The sequence below is a fragment of the Sus scrofa genome, chromosome 14 (assembly GCF_054392235.1).
Source record: "Sus scrofa isolate SSC_HxYL_T2T_F1_AM1 chromosome 14, Sscrofa_HxYL_maternal_Yorkshire_Landrace_v2.0, whole genome shotgun sequence".
Taxonomy (NCBI): domain Eukaryota; kingdom Metazoa; phylum Chordata; class Mammalia; order Artiodactyla; family Suidae; genus Sus; species Sus scrofa.
Genome location: NC_139396.1, coordinates 42,295,955 through 42,312,217, shown reverse-complemented (window position 1 = coordinate 42,312,217; position 16,263 = coordinate 42,295,955). Strand labels below are relative to the sequence as shown.

The window sequence follows — 16,263 nt, the reverse complement described above, 5'->3', positions numbered from 1 at the left end:
TACTGACCCAGGGGAACCTGGAGGCTGCTTCATAAAGGTATAGGTGGATGACTCAAATATATACACACCTGAACCCACCAGAATATTGCCACAAAAAATAAACTATTAATGAAAAAAGGATGACTTGAAAAATTTACTTGCTTTAAATGCAAAAAAAAAAAAATTCTACATTTGATATTTCCTGTTGACAAAATAGTTTCAAAGGGTACAACTCAATATTAAGAAGTTCAGGCCAAAGATGACATGTAGAACTACAATCATGAGAAACTCCTGAGATCAGATTTAATAACAAAATTTAAAATGTTTCTTTCATTCCATCATTACCTGCCACGTGTCAGGAATAAAGTCCTGAACTCTGGGATCTGGATCTTTCCTTTCATCTCGTAACAAATAGGGGCCCATGTACTGCAGCTGAAAGCGAGCTGGCCCAATGCCAACTGAGTATTTGTTCTTTCTCTTCTCCTTGGTGACATTTCCTGCGACCTGTATTATTTTAAAAGCCCATTTTGAAAGTGATTTTAAATTATATCATTTAAGTGATTAAACCATGGTATTTTAAATAAAATAACTGAATGGAGTTCCTGTCGTGGCTCAGTGGAAATCTGACTAGTATCCATGAGGATGCAGGTTCCATCCCTGGCCTCGCTTAGTGGGTTAAGGATCTTGCATTGCTGTGAGCTGTGGTGTAGGTTGTAGACATAGCTCGGATCCTGTGTTACTGTGGCTGTGGCGTAGGCTGGAAGCTACAGCTTCAAATCTACCCCTAGCCTAGGAACCTCCATATGCCTTGGATGCAGCCCGAAAAAGAATGAATAAATAAATTAATTAATTAAATAATTAAAAAATAATTTTATGAAAAAAGCATGTTACCACCTTTAAAATTTTGTAATATTTATAGAGAAATCTTCTGCCACCTAAATCATCATCTTTTTTTTTTTTCTTTGGCTGCCCCTCAGCATATGGAGCTCCAGGGCCAAGGAGCAGATCTAAGCTGCAGCCATGAACTAAGCCCCAGCTGCGGCAACACTAAATCCTTAACCCACTGTGCCAGGGCTGGGATAGAACCATGTCCGTGCTCCAAGATGCTGCAGATTTCGTTGCGCCACAGCAGGAGCTCCTAAATCAACATCTTATCTGAGAGTAAAGTTAGCAGACATCAAAACTTTTATCTGTCATTTATTTTGTCCAGACAGCATTTAAAAATTTTTCTGACTCTAGATTACTCCAAGTTGGGGTAACTGGATTGCTAATAATTATGAACTTAGAGTAAATATTTTCAGTAAGAAAAGAAAAATCTAGAAGAGGTGATGGGGTTTCCACGATACTTTATGTCTACCTAATCACTACTGTATTAAAATTGAGTTATTCTGGAGTTTCTGCTATGGCACAGTGGGTTAGGAACTCAACATAGTGACTGTGAGGATACAAGTTCCATCCCTGGCCCCATTTAGTGGGTTAAGGATCCAGCGTTGCCACAGCTGCCACAGTAGGTTAAGGATCCAGGTGTAGGTCACAGATGCAGCTCAGACCTGGTGTGGCTGCGGCTGTGGCATAGGCCAGCAGCTGCATCTCCAATTCAACCCCTAGCCCAAGAACTTCCATATGCTGCAGGTGCAGCCCTAAGAAGAAAATAAACAAACAAATAAATAAATAAGGAGTTTTATTCTGAAAACATCACCTGTGTCAGATGCAAAGAACTTGCCAACTCCTCAAATCCTAAATACCTAAGGCATTTGGCTATAACTTGTCGATCTGCCTCTTGCAGAAGTTCTGGGTATTTTTCCACCACGGAGTAGATCCTTTTCATCATTTGAACAGCTATGCTTAAATTCTTTGTGGTTTCACCTTGGCAAAGAATCAACAGCAAAATAAAGGCCATCAAAATAATAAATGTTTGATTATCCAAGAGTAGTCAGCCAGGCTATCAATCTGACCCAATTAATGTCACTCTCTTAGCATTAATGGAGGTGTAGGCGTTCAGACAAGTAAATAAAACAAAATTAAAGGGCAACTGTGCACACTTTATCACCTCCCTGGGTAACTGAGATATAGCCGTGAAGAGTGTTGGAAAAAAAGAAAAATCTTGTGGTTCATGAAGGAAACAAGGTCATTAAAGCCCAAGGTTGTTTAAGTTCTAGGGAACAACACATCTTTCCTCCACCTATTATTTTCATGCCTTTTCCCCTCAGCTGGAAGAAAATGATTCAGATGACTTTAAATATCTGGGTAAAAACTTGGCAACGTTTACCGGATCCTAATGGTGACCACAGGTAAGTGTTTGGCATGATCATTGGTGATTTTAACTTAATTAGCCTGTTACATGGGCCAGATCCAGACTTTGTAGTCATATCCACTCTGTCTGCTCCCTTAACTGCAGGTCTTCTCATACCTCACGTGGTAGGGCTGTTTGATTTCCCCCTTTCTTTTAATCAGGCTACATTTTATCTCTTGAACACCTACTGATACTATAAAGGCTACAAAAGAAATTTAACACAGAATACCCACAGGGAGGATCAGTCAGTGTTATTCCTGACCTCTTTCAGTAGCAGCCAACTGCAAATCCTGATACAACTTCTTAATTAGAATGAATGACCCATACAGGCTAAGTCTTACATTCTCAATGGGACAAAATCAGCGAAAGGCTTTGCTTGAGCAGATGGAGGTTGGTAGATTGGGAGGAGAAAAGAGGAGAACCTGGTGGCCATGTGCTCAGTGGATTCAAGTGCAGAGACGATCAAGACAGGTCAGTTAGGTTTATTCAGAAGAACTGTCAGTTTGGAGGCAGTGAGGCGGGGACTGGGGGGTGGGGGGGGATGCACACGCTGATCGTTTCACCTAGTATCAATTTACATGTCTTTACCCAGTACTATTTCTCCTTTACCTGCCTCTTCCCGCCTCTTTAATTTTTGTTTCATTGTATGAGTGAATTACAATGTTGCATTAGTTTCAGGTGTATAGCAAAGTGATTGAATTACGTATACATACATGTCTATTCTTCTTCATATTCTTTTCCCCTATAGGTTATTATAAAATACTGAGTATATTTCCCTGTGCTATGCAGTAGATCCTTGTTGGTAATCTATTTTATTTATAGTAGTGTGTATATGCTTATCACAAACTCCTAATTTATCCCCCCCTCCCCCTTTGGTAGCCACAACTTTGTCTTCTCTTTCTGTTTCATAAATAAGTTCATTTTATCATTATTTTAGATTCCATATATACGTGCTATCATATGCACTATCAAATATGTCTTTGGCTTACTTTGTATGATAATCTCTAGTAAAAATAAAATAAAAGAATGAAGTAATACCACTTACAGCAACATGGATGGACCTAGAGATTATCTTCTCTTCTCCTACCATCTACTGCAGCAAGTGTAAGGAACACGGAACCACAGCAACTTCTGGAAGAGCTCGGCATGCCAGGCAAACATGAGCCCAGTTCTACTCAGGAAACAAGGGTCTGCCCCTCACATCACGGAGATGGAAAACATTCTCCTGGGAGCCTCGCCATCTCTGCCGACCCCTGCACCACACCCACAACTCTGTAAGTGGCTACTCCTAAACCTAACTTTGGAAGTGATCCCCTGAATTTGCTTTTGAACGTGCTCTATGTTTGCTCTCTGGCCCTTGGAGATTTCACTCTCACTGATAAAATAGAGGTAATAACACTTAAAGGCATTCGGCAAAGACAAGACCAGGTCATGCACCTAAGGCTTCGAACACAAATTTCTAGTAAATACACAACACCTACCAGCATTACATTTTTACTGCTTCTTCAATGTATCAAACAAACGAAAGCACACAGTCACATACCTTCACTTTGGCAGTATTCTTTCCACGCTTTCAGGCAAGCAGTTAACCCCACCATTTCAACTCGAAATTTCACTGAGCTACTTTTACATGATTTCAAAAAATCCTCCAGATTCTTTATTCCTGAGTTTAAATCCTCTTTCATTTCCTCCTCAATGGAAAATGACAGAACACTCCATTTTTTCTCTTCTTTTTCTTCTTCCTTGGCCAATAACCTCTTCTTATTCTCTCGAGTAATTATCTCAGCCTTGGTCTCCTGCCCTCAAAAGAAAGAAACATGTCATAAAACAAGTTGGAAATACTCCAAGATAGCATTTCATGAAAGAGATAATAGTTTTAAGTGTGTATGGATTATTTTGACTATCATTCCATTCTTCAAAAGTCACAATTTTCACTTCAGTGTCTGTTTCTTAAAATCAAGGCCTCTGTGAATTGAAAATGTTAGACAATCCAATTTATTATGACTATTAAGACTGTACAGATTTCCTAGATTTCTGAGTGGTGTAGGCTATAAGTTGAAGAATAAATGTAATACAGTTAGAAACACTAGGCTTTTACGTCTCCTGCTCTATTGGGAACTGGTTTTCCTCTCCCATCCCGTGGTCACCTCCCACCCTACTTGTCCTGCAAGGTACTTCTTCCACAAGCCTCGTCCCATTCTGCAAGCCTGGGAGGTGTTCCTCCTCTGCCCGGGTGTCTATCAGGGACCCATCACCCACTCTGACATTGTGGATTTACTCACCACCCATCTGCTCCAGATTAATGCCCTTGAGACAGTGGTCAGCATGTCCCAAGCATGAAACATTCAGTTCAGAGTCTTTGATATATAAATAAAGAAGGAACAAGAGCAGAGAGAAGGAACACCTTAAACAAGTCAGTTTGCTCTGTCTAGACACGCATTTGTGACTAAAACAAAATATGGACACACTTTTACCTGTCTGACTTAGTTATCTTGCAAGACAACGAGAGAACACTGACAAACCTTCCACTGTTCTGGTTAGTCATGAAATTAGCATTTCAACTTTGCCCATAAAGAAGTCAATTTTCATTGCCATCACTTTTTCAGGATTTAATTCCAATTTATAGAGCTTGTCTAGTGTTTCAATCTCCCAAATGTCTGCCCTGGGTTGACTCAGCACGGTTCTGTTGCAACTGGACAAGGGTGACCACTGACTCTGCCATGCACAATGCTTGCTTTAGCCTGAAGTGTTGCTTTAAGAGCACATTTACTCAGTGCTAAGGTTGTTTAATCCCCGTGAGATTATTTATTTAAATTCCAATAATGTAAAAGAAAAAAAAGATTTTTCTAAGACTACTTCATGCTATGTAAAGAAAATTTGGGCAAACTTCCTATTTTATACATCTCTCAAAAAAAAAAAAAATACATGGAAGAAGCTTTTAGGTAGCCCTAAATAAAAAAGGAAACATCCTAATTGGATGGTCTCATGAACAATAAAATTGGCTATGAAAATAAAAGGGTTTGGGGTTTTTTGGTCACCACAAGTCCTGGGTCTGGGAAGGTTGTGTGTTGACTAGCTATTAAAGCAAAAGTCCCCATTTCAGCTCAGATTTTTTTTTTTTCAATTTTAGGCACAATTGAAAAATAAAATTGTTAAGCTACTGAAAGTGTACAGCGTGGTGATGTGGTACACATCCACATTATGGAAGCGTTCTCCCTACTGAGTTAATTAACCTATCCATCACCTCATATATTATCTTTGCAGGGTGTTAAAATCTTAGCAAATTTCAATAATACGATGCAGTGTTCTACAGTCACCACGTTATACACCTGCACCCCAGACACCCCTCCTCTTACAGCTGAAAGTCTGCACCCTTGTTTTTTCATTTTCAAAATTTTCTTGAAGTAGCGTTGATTTACAAGGCTGTAATCATTTCTGCTGCACAACAAGGTGATTCAGTTGCACATATACACACACGCATTCTTTTTCAGATTCCTTTCCCTTATAGCTTGTCACAGAATATTGTTCCCTTTACCAGCCTACCCCGCGCCCAGGCCCTGGGGCCATGTTTCTCTCCCAGTTTCTATGAGCTTGGCTTCTTTTCTTTTAGATTTCACATGTAAGTTACAGTACGAAATATCTGTCTTCTCTGTCTGACCTCCCTCACTTAACACCTGAGGTTCAACCATGTTGTCACAAAAAGCAGAATTTCCTCCTCAGGAATGAGTGATATTCCAAGATATATATGGACTATGTCTTCTTTATCCATCCCTCCCTGGTATATATACGGACCACATCTTCTTTATCCCTCCCTCCCAGTATACACATGAACCACGTCTTCTTTATCCATCCCTCCCTGGTATATATACGGACCATGGCTTCTTTATCCATCCCTCCTAGTATATGCACGGACCACGTCTTCTTTATCCACCCCTCCCCAGTATATACACGGACCACATCTTCTTTATCCATTCCTCCCAGTATATACGTGGACCACATCTTCTTCATCCGTTCCTCCCGTGGTGGACACTGACGTTGTTTCCCTACCTTGGCTGTTCTGAATAATACTGCAATGAACATAAGAGAGCAGGGGTCTCTTCTATATCCTGTTTTCTTTTCTGGGATAAATACCAGAAATGGGATTGCAGGATTTTATGGTAGTTTTATTTTTAAGATTGTGAGGACCCTCCATACTGTTCTCCATAGGAGATGCACCACTTTACATTCCCCTCAATAGTGTAAGAGGGCTCCCTTTCTTCTACATCCTCACTTATCTCTGGGGTTTTTTATTTTTTGCTAATGGCCATTCTGACAGGTGTGAGGTGATATCTCACCGTGGTTTGGTTTGCATTCCTGATGATCAGTGATGTCCACATACCTGCTGGGCATCTGTATGTCTTCTTTGGGAAAAGGTCTATTCAGTTACTCTGACCATTTTTTAATCAAATTGTTCAGTTTTTTGCAATTGAGTTTTATGAGTTGTTCATATAGTTTACATACTAACCCCTTATCATATGTATGATTTACAAATAGTTTCTCCCATTTTATAGTTGCTTTTTCATTTTTTGATGGTTTTCTCTGCTCTATAGAACCCTTTAAGTTTGGTGTAGTCCCACGTGTTTATTCTTGCTTTTGTTACCTTTGTTTTTGGTGTCAAATCCAAAAAAGCCATTGCCAAGACCAATGTTAAGAAGCTTATTGCTTCTGCTTTCTTCAGTTTCATGTCTATTATTCATCTTTAATCCATTTTGAGTTAATTCTGTATATGGTATAAGGTAGGGGTCCAGTTTCATTCTTTCGCATGAAGATGTCCAGGTTTCCCAGCACCATTTATTGAAAAGGCTGTCTGTTCCCCACCATGCATTCTTGCCTCCTTTGTCATAAATTAACTGGCCATATATGCTTGAGTTGGTTTCTGGACTTTCTACTCTGTTTCACTGATCTATGTGCCTGCTTTTATTCTTTTATATTTTCATTACCACAGCTTTGTAATACAGCTTGAAATCAGGGGGGGTATGATGCCTCCAAATTTGTTCTTTTTCCTCAAAATTGCTTTGGCTATTTTGGGTGCTTTATGGCTCCATACAAATTTTATGATTGCTTGTTCTATTTCCATGGAAAATGCCATAGGAATTTTGATAGGGATTGCACTGAATCTATAGATTGTATTGTATTAAAAATTCTTTCTTCTAATCCATGAGCACAGAATACCTTTCCATTTATCTGTATCCATTTAAATTTCTTTCATCTATGTCATATAGTTTTCAGTGTACAGGTCTTTTGCCTTAGTTAAATTTATTCCTAGGTATTTTATTCTTTTTGATACAGTTTTAAAGGGAATTGTTTTCTTAATTACTGTTTCTGAGAGTTCCTTATTTGTGAATATAAACAACAGAATTTTGTATATTTATTTTGTATTCTACAACTTTATTGAAGTCATTTATTAGTTCTATTCTAACAGCTTTTTGGTTTGGTTATATCATGTAAGGGTTTTACATGATATAAGGACATCTGCAATGGAGACAGTGTGACTTCTCCCTTTCCAATGTGAATGACTTTCATCTCTTGTTCTTGCCTAATTGCTCTGGCTAAACCTTCTAGTACTATACTGAATAAAAGTGCTAAGATTAGGCCTCCTTGTCTCAAACCTGATCTTAAAGGAGAAGTTTTCAGGTTTCCACCATTATCATTATATAATGACCTTCTTTCTCTATTATTACAGTGCGTATATTAAAGTCTATGTTCTGTGAGATAAGTATAGCTACCTCCACTTTCTTTTGAGTTCTACTGCATAGAATATCTTTTTCCACCCCTTACTTTCTAAAAACATAGCATGAAAAGCAACCACCAACAGGATTGATCAAATAGCAATAAAAGGAAAGACAAAGAAAGGTGAACATTTTTGGATAGAATTAATTGTGCCCACCTGTGTCTTTTTGCTCGTGGGTCCACAGAACTTCCTTGGCTTGATACCTTGAGTTACAATAAATTTTGAGGAGACTGATTCTAAAGAGTTCCCATAAAATCGTTGAAAAACGTGATACTTTTGCACAGATCTAAGATAATAAGGATCTCTGGATTTTTCTGAAAAAGACAAAGCTCAAAATGCAACACTGCTGCATTTTCCAACAGTATTCTCCCTAATTCTCACCATCCCAGCCACACGTGCACTTTTTAGTTTGGAACAGTAATTCAGGCTGATTGCTTTCACTAAAGAAGGACTCCGAGGTCATGTTATCTCTTGTCAACAGAATGGTTCTGGACTTCATTAAAAGGACAGAAGGGACAAAACACCTTTTCATTTTCTATCCCACAAAACAAATATCAGGATGCTACAAAGAACGACAGATTTGGGGCATCGCACCTATCATTTGCCCTGTGAATGCAGGTAAGAAGGGAAAGGTCGAGGTCAAATCGGGAAGAGATCCATCTAAGACATCATGGCTTCTTACATCATTTGACAGGAATATACTTACTCCAGACCAGAGCCACAGAGACAAGAACTTGGCAGCTCAGAAAAACCTTCACTGTGGAAAAATCCAATGACATAGGAAATCCCAACAGTCAACATAGGAATTACTCCCATCCCCAAAGAAAACTGCAACACTCACTTAAAGGGAATAATTAAGCGTGTTGATTTTTCTATACCTGTATCTGCATATATAAATCAAACCACTCTGAAGGATGTTAATAATTAATCTAAAACATCCCTCGTGTTTTGCATGATCCTAGTTCCTGTTGATACAGGCAGGCTGGTAAGTATCTTGCATGAGTGGAGTGGACAAAGGTGAGAGGAAGATGAGGGATGAACCAAGGAGAAAGGGCCCTAATTCACTCTCAGCTGACCTGCCATCCACATGTCATGGGCCTGCTTTCCCCGTCCCTCCACGCTGAGCAGGTAAATTACTATATTTATTACGTGCAGTCAACTGGGTGGTGTGAAAGCAGCTAAAATTGCTTAAAAGCCTACGGCCTCAGTAATTTTTTTTAAGTTCTATTAAAGCGTAGTTGATTTACAAGATTGTGATAGTTTGTGCTGTTCAGCAAGTGATTCAGTTATACATGTACACATACTCATTCTTTTTCATATAGGTTCCCATACAGGTTATCACAGAATATTGGATAGAGTTCTCTGTGCTGTACATCAGGTCCCTATACTGCAGGTGCTGTAGAGCAAGTCATATATGATATATTTATATGAAATGAGGGATATCATTCCATGTACCTCAGCATGCATATGCCAACTCCAAAACCCCACTCCATCCCCCCCCGCCGCCCCCCCGCCAACACTTGTCCCCTTTGGTAACCGTAAGTTTGTTTTTGAAGTCTGTGAGTCTGACCTGAAGGAATACATAGATATCTTAAACTACAAATCATCTTTGCTTAAAACAGCTTCTAATTTGCATGGGGACAAACACCGCATCTGTGTTCTTACTCCTAAGACAACTGTGCGCCTGCAGGCTCATGACTATCAGCAGAGTGGGGCTCTTTCATCACCCCCTCTACTGACACATATCTACAAATCTGGTATATTATCACCAGTCAGGAGAATTCCTGGCTCATAATATGATAATTTTTCATTATAAAATAAAAGGCAGAGAGGGAAACCGACTTTAATGTCTTTCACCGGAATCGCAGAACTCACCATTGAATTGACACTTTGTCCTGTCATAATCGTCACTGAGGGGTTTGTGGGAATGCCAGTGCACAAGTTCATCAAATTCCTTCTGTTTGACCAGTGAAGTTACAACAGGATCATCACTGTGAGACAAAAAGATATACATGCATGGCTTAAACTGCATGCCTCCAAATATAGCATAGCAAAGGTTTCACTTTCAATAATTAAAAGAAAAAAATCATAGCCAGCTTCTTCTTTCTGTGATATAATGTTGGTGCTAGAATCAAAGAGCAGTTACTAGAGGCTTAAGAACTCAAAAAAAACAACCATTTCTCTAACAGCATCATCAACATCAATAAATATTCATCCTTTGATGAATCAATTAAAAACATGCAGCTGGAATGATTTCACTCTAAGATTCAAACTGTTGATTTTAACCTAGTTACGATCAAAGGACATTAATAAATTTGACATTAAACTCATGTCTTACAAACACATGTTACATCTAATATACCCTATTTATAAATAACCTGTCATAATTCATAGAATCTCTATGAGTAATTCATCCATTCCATCTGGGTATTGACCGAAACACTTCAGGCCCCATACCTCGTTAGGAAAGGCAAATCTTTCAAAATGTCTCCAACAAAATTATCAACCACCTGACATGACATTGGAATAAAACCCAAACTAGGCATCTTTTCCATGGAGGTATCTGTAAAAAAGGAAAAATTACGGCAAAGTCAAATGTAAACTTTCATACAGAAACGTGAAATGTTATTTCTAAAACTTTACATTAAAAGACACATTTTTTATTGATCTTATTTACATTAATCAATTCCAGCCCTTCCCACAAAGCTATTTCCCATATTAAAACATCCTGGAAACAGCAGAATATAAAGAAATAAGCAGTATGTAGGCATGTAAGTAGGAAGATGGGTGGATGGATGGATGGATAAGATAGACAGAAACACCCTTATGATTCCTCTTTTCAAATGTTTATTCCTTTTCTTATTTCCTGTTATGAAACAAGGAATTGAATATAGAAATCTCAGATTTCTTACATTCACACTTTTATGAAAATAAAAAAGAAGTAGGGGACCATCCCGATGGCAATGTCATTATGTCCTTTCATTACAGTCTTGTCTCACATCCTTTTTGATACCACATGCATGTACACATGCAGATGACAGATGAATTTCGTATGTGACAGCACTGATCAGATTTTGAACCTCTTCACTGATAGTATTTTCATTTCTACAATTTTGGTCATTTTAAAATGTGAATGATGTTTTACACAATTTTGTATTTTCTTATTTTAGTTCTTTAAGCATTTTTTATACACACACATAATATATGCTACTTCTGAAAATTACAAAATTTGAAATCCCTTAAGAGATTTCATTCTATAGCTACTATCCTTCTTGGGGCTTGTTTCTCTGCTGTTTCATACATTTGCATTTGCACCCATATTTTGCAGAAGCTCTTGTAAAACCAGGGTTTAGGACTTTGTTTCTCTTCAGAGAATGCGCCAGAGTCCTTAGATCACTTAGGTTATCTTCTGGCTTAGAATGGTCTGGACTTTGCTAACAGAGAAAACTGAAACCCAGATTCTTGGGAGAGCAGGCCTATAATTAGAAATTCTTGGAGTTACCCAGAGATCAGCCTCTCCCTTCACTTTCAGCTCCTGCAATTTCCCTCCCATTGTTTTGAGTTTAGCTATGACTTTACAAAAAGATGTTTGGTGTCTCTTACCTAACATTTCCATCATTACCTGCAAGAGATTCTTCACTAGACCTACACTTTATATTGATAGAAATGGAAGTCACATATCTCACTTTTTATAAGTGGTAACAATATTAGTTACAAGCAACACATATCACTGTTCAAAATTATAGTCAAAGCATTATCACCCCAAGGACATGACAATATAGGTAATTTTAAGTGCATAACACCAAAAATGTATTTATACTTGCAACACTTAGTGGTGCTTTCAAAACATTCCCAGGGGAATGAGGCTTTTATTCGAAATTAATTTAGAGACTTATTGCCTTTGATTGGTGATGGGTTCTTCTTAAGAAAAGGACGTTTTGTTGTTCTCAGAGGAAATGGCTTTCCAACATCAAATGGTCTGACCAACTTTGATACAGTATCCCAGAGATGTTCATAATCTTTCGTAATGACATTTCCCAAATGCAGGCCTGTATAAATAGTTAAAAATGGTAATCACCAAAAGTCATTCACATATACACAGAAGCACACATTTTGACTAAATTCAGAGAACTTTGAAATACTTCTCAAATAGTGAATTTTTTCAGGGATTTCCACATGGAACCTAAAGGAAAATGGTTCCAATGTTGACTGTGAGACTGTAGACTCTAAAATTTATCCAGTTTCCCTGGTTGATAACTAAGTATTAGAAGTATAATTATTTTAACTAACAATAACAGATGGTGAATATTTATTCTTCAAGGTAATAAAAATGTTACATCACACACAACTTTACTAATAGTAAAGTAACTTTACTTATATTCAAAAATGAGACTATCTGGAGAGGATTGCTCAATTTACTTGTAGCTAATTCATGCTAATGCTTGCAGTCTGCAAGAACCAAACCTTGGAGGTCAGAGAAATTTCAATAATACCGAGTTATAGTTCTCTCCAAATGTGTTTTCTTTGACTACTAATAGATTGTAGAAAATCTAATAAAATGATCCAAAGGAAAAAAATTCATTATAAACAACAATACACAATTCAGCTTCATCTCTGGAAAAAATTACAATCCCCTACCTAACAGTAATAGGATGATTACATTAATTAGAGTGAATATTATGAAAAAATGTTATGTGTATATGTAAATGAAAAATTCAACTGTTAAAGTTATTTGGAAATGCCAAGTTCCCAAACATATTTTTTCCAAAAAATACTTGTGGAGTAATACTAAGTGAAAATGTTTTGAAATATAATACTCACTCTGATTGCAACTAAGTAAAACTTATACACAGGTATAAACAAACATTTGAAAGAAAATGATTGCTATGTTATATGTTGGAAGTATAAGAGAATGATTTTAAAGTTTTAAATCCTTTATAATGTTTATCTCTGTATAAAAATATAATTATTGTAATATACAATGGTGGTACCTTGAGCATTTTCATTTTCATAGTAAAATGCTATATTCTTCAACAAAAGCTCATCACTTAAGTCAGAAAGGTGAGTTAAATCCAGATTCCAAGATTCCGAAATATTCACATCACTTAGGATGAAATAGTCGCAACACTTTTTCTGAAAATTGGAAATAAAAACCAAGTTACTGACAACTGTTACATTAGCAATACGCTATAATATGACTTCAAACATGTCAATAATTCAACCAACAGGCAAGTGGCCAGGCTCCCTCTCTCCTATCCAAATGAGCCATACCAGGTTGAGAAATAATGAATGCTCTACAGCTTGAAAGACTAGAGCTAAAATGCGATCAAACTAACTAAATTCAACACAGTTCTTTATTCTGAATCATAGAAATCCATATTTGACTTTTTTTTTTTTTTTTTGGTCTTTTTAGGGCTGCACCCAAGGCACATGGAGGTTCCCAGGCTAGGGATAGAATCAAAACTGTAGCCGCTGGCCTACACCACAGCCACAGCAACGCCAGATCCAAGCTGCGCCTGCGACCTACACCACGGCTCATGGCAACGCCAGATCCTTAACCCACTGAGGGAGGCCAGGGATTGAACCTAGTCACATTCGTTTCCACTGAGCCATGATGGGAACTCCCATATTTGACTCTTAATAATGATTTTTTTCTCTCGCTGTAACCCACAGATACAAGACCACAGAAATACTGCTTTCAAATGTTCCCCTGTGATTTACTCAGGGTTTGATGTTTTCAATGCCACTTTCACCAAAGCCTTTTGACTTTCAGGCCAAAATAGCATTTTAAGAAGAAAAAAGAGAGCATTTGCTTGTTCAGGGATCTAGAAGATGCGGGATCCCTCACACTCAGGGACCCCCCCCCACCTTCGCTGTTGGATGGTCCCCAGTTCACCACCGTGTGGCCGTGTCCCCACCAGGTACAGGCAGTGTCCCCACCAATCACACTGAGCCTGAGCAGGGCAGACATGAGTCAAGTCACATCAGCGAGCGAGCCTCACCATTCCTGAGTCAGTGTCAGAGTTTGAGAAGCTGGTTCAGAGGGCAAAGTACAGGCTCCCTGCTCCACACCCCCTTGATGATAAAGCACCCAGGCTCCCAACGTGAGCAATGCATTTATCTATATTGATGGGGAACTGAAACCAGAGGTCCCCAGTACAAGTGTAACAAAGGCAAAAGGCATGGGTTATTTGCATTGTTCTGGACACCACGTTTGAAAAAAAGAGTGAACTGAAATTAATTTTTATCAATTCAGCAAATCCAAAATATATCATTGCAATGTGCAGTCAAGATAAAAATATTAAGAGAATAAGTTACATGTTTTTGCACTAAGGTTTTGAAATCTGCTGTCTCCTTTTGACTTCTCTACTTTTCAAGAGCCTGATATCCATGTGTGGCTACTGGCGACTGCCTCAGCCAACCTGGCGCTAACCAGGCAAGTCAGGACGGCTTTCACGTCACCTGATGGAGTCAGAAATATCCAGCAGCAGGACCCCCCACCCAGAGTGTAGCTCCACCTACAACTAACAACACTAAAGAGATCTCCGCAGGGCCACAGAGCAGCATCTCAACCTGCAGCCTAAGCGTCCCCCGGAAAGGTTAATAAGTAAGTGTCAAGGTGTGAACAAACAGGAAACCCACTTCATCCACTGAACTGCGTCCTCTAAAGGCTTCAGAACATGGCCTTGACTGTGAAATGTCACTGGCTACCTGATGTTGGCCTTCCACTTCCTGGTGCTGCAGCAGTGAAACTTGGCAAGCAGGGAAGACCGGCCAAAGAGCTGGCCCAGGGCACCCTGCTGCCCCTCATTGGTTGAGCACATACTTGGAGGCTGGATAGAGGTATAGCTGGGTCTCAACCTGGTCCTTTAGTAACTGTGCTTGTAGCCTCCTCAGCTTTTTGGAGCCCAAATTTTCATTTTAAAGGAGGACACATGAGGAGTGCTGTGTCTGCAGGAGGTGACACAGGTCAGGCACACATACATGAGAAAGCTCCTCCCAATGCGTCCAGCAAACCTCGCCATCCTAATTCAAGGTGATGTTTTCTACTGGCTAAAACCACAAAGCAGAACATGCAGGGTCACCATAGAATGTTTGGTAGTTTAGATAGACTCTGTAATGTCCTCTTCACCTAGTGCCAACTGTGCACAAAATACTGTTCAGAAAACTCTCTATAAATGAAAATCATACATACAGAGCATTCCTTTTAAATCTGTAATCCATACCACAGTTAATATATTCATACCACTCAGTAGCTGAGTACATGTAATTCAACCTAAAGTTGACAAAAAATTATTTCTCAAAAGCAAATTTACAACAAAACTCACAGCACAATATTAAGGCTATAATGTATTATTTCAGTATCTTACCTGTAGTAGCAATATGCTCAGTGTATTAACCTGGCATGATATATATTCAAATGTCTCAAGTAAATTAAATGGGACCTAAGAACAGTGTTTGTACCCTTGAATTAACCACAGTCTGCCGCTTCCTAATAGACTCACAAAAATGCCGAGAGAAATGCCCCCAGTGAGATGTGGGATACAGGAAAAATTTTCACTCAGGCCTCAGCAGAACCACATAACACCACGTCCACTACATCACAGAACCTTTATCGCTCCTGTCAGAGCCAGGTCAAGTTCACAGACTCAGACCCAGATAGGCAATCAACGTGCTTTCCTGCACCTGAACTTGCTGACCCCACCCCACCCCAAGCTGTTGCAGGGAATCTAACCTGTGTACCACCGAGGACACCCAGGCCCACTCTGTCAGTCCCCAGCCACCCTCACGCCAACTCCCCTCACTGTACGGGGCTGACTGTACGGGGTCCACCGCATCCCAGTAAGAAGGGGGTGTCTTGCACCCGGGACACTGTTCCAGGTGGGCGTCCCTCTACAGCATCTTGCTTAGTAAGAAGGGGGTGTCCTGTGTTCTGGACGCTGTTTCAGGTGGGCATCCCCCTCCTGTTTACTGCTCGGTAAGAAGGGGGTGTCCTGTGTCCTGGACACTCTTCCAGGTGGGCATCACTCTCCAGTGTCCTGCTTACAAAGAAGAGGGTATCCTGCGTCTAGGACACTGTTGCAGGTGGACATCTCTCTCTGGTGTCCTGCACACGGTACAAATCAGCCCCTTGGATGAAGGTGGCTGGTCACTGGCCACAGGCTGGCTTCTGTTTGGTCCCCTGGAGCCCACAGTCTCTACAAGCAGCCCGGAGATTCCC

General features: G+C 39.4%; 1 protein-coding gene across 4 annotated transcripts in view; it reads right to left on the bottom strand.

Annotated features, from left to right (window-relative positions):
• The window catches only part of DDX60 (DExD/H-box helicase 60), an 80,167-nt gene that overhangs the window by 46,403 nt on the left and 17,501 nt on the right, over positions 1 to 16,263 (bottom strand). For all 4 annotated transcript variants that reach the window (XM_084994710.1, XM_084994709.1, XM_021072212.2 and 1 more), the window contains 8 exons: positions 13,034 to 13,175; positions 11,942 to 12,091; positions 10,500 to 10,605; positions 9,918 to 10,033; positions 8,199 to 8,356; positions 3,816 to 4,068; positions 1,679 to 1,845; positions 325 to 483 (listed from right to left, as the gene is read on the bottom strand). In XM_084994710.1, the coding sequence (XP_084850836.1) occupies positions 325 to 483; positions 1,679 to 1,845; positions 3,816 to 4,068; positions 8,199 to 8,356; positions 9,918 to 10,033; positions 10,500 to 10,605; positions 11,942 to 12,091; positions 13,034 to 13,175 (1,251 nt within the window). The remainder of the gene's footprint in view (positions 1 to 324; positions 484 to 1,678; positions 1,846 to 3,815; positions 4,069 to 8,198; positions 8,357 to 9,917; positions 10,034 to 10,499; positions 10,606 to 11,941; positions 12,092 to 13,033; positions 13,176 to 16,263) is intronic.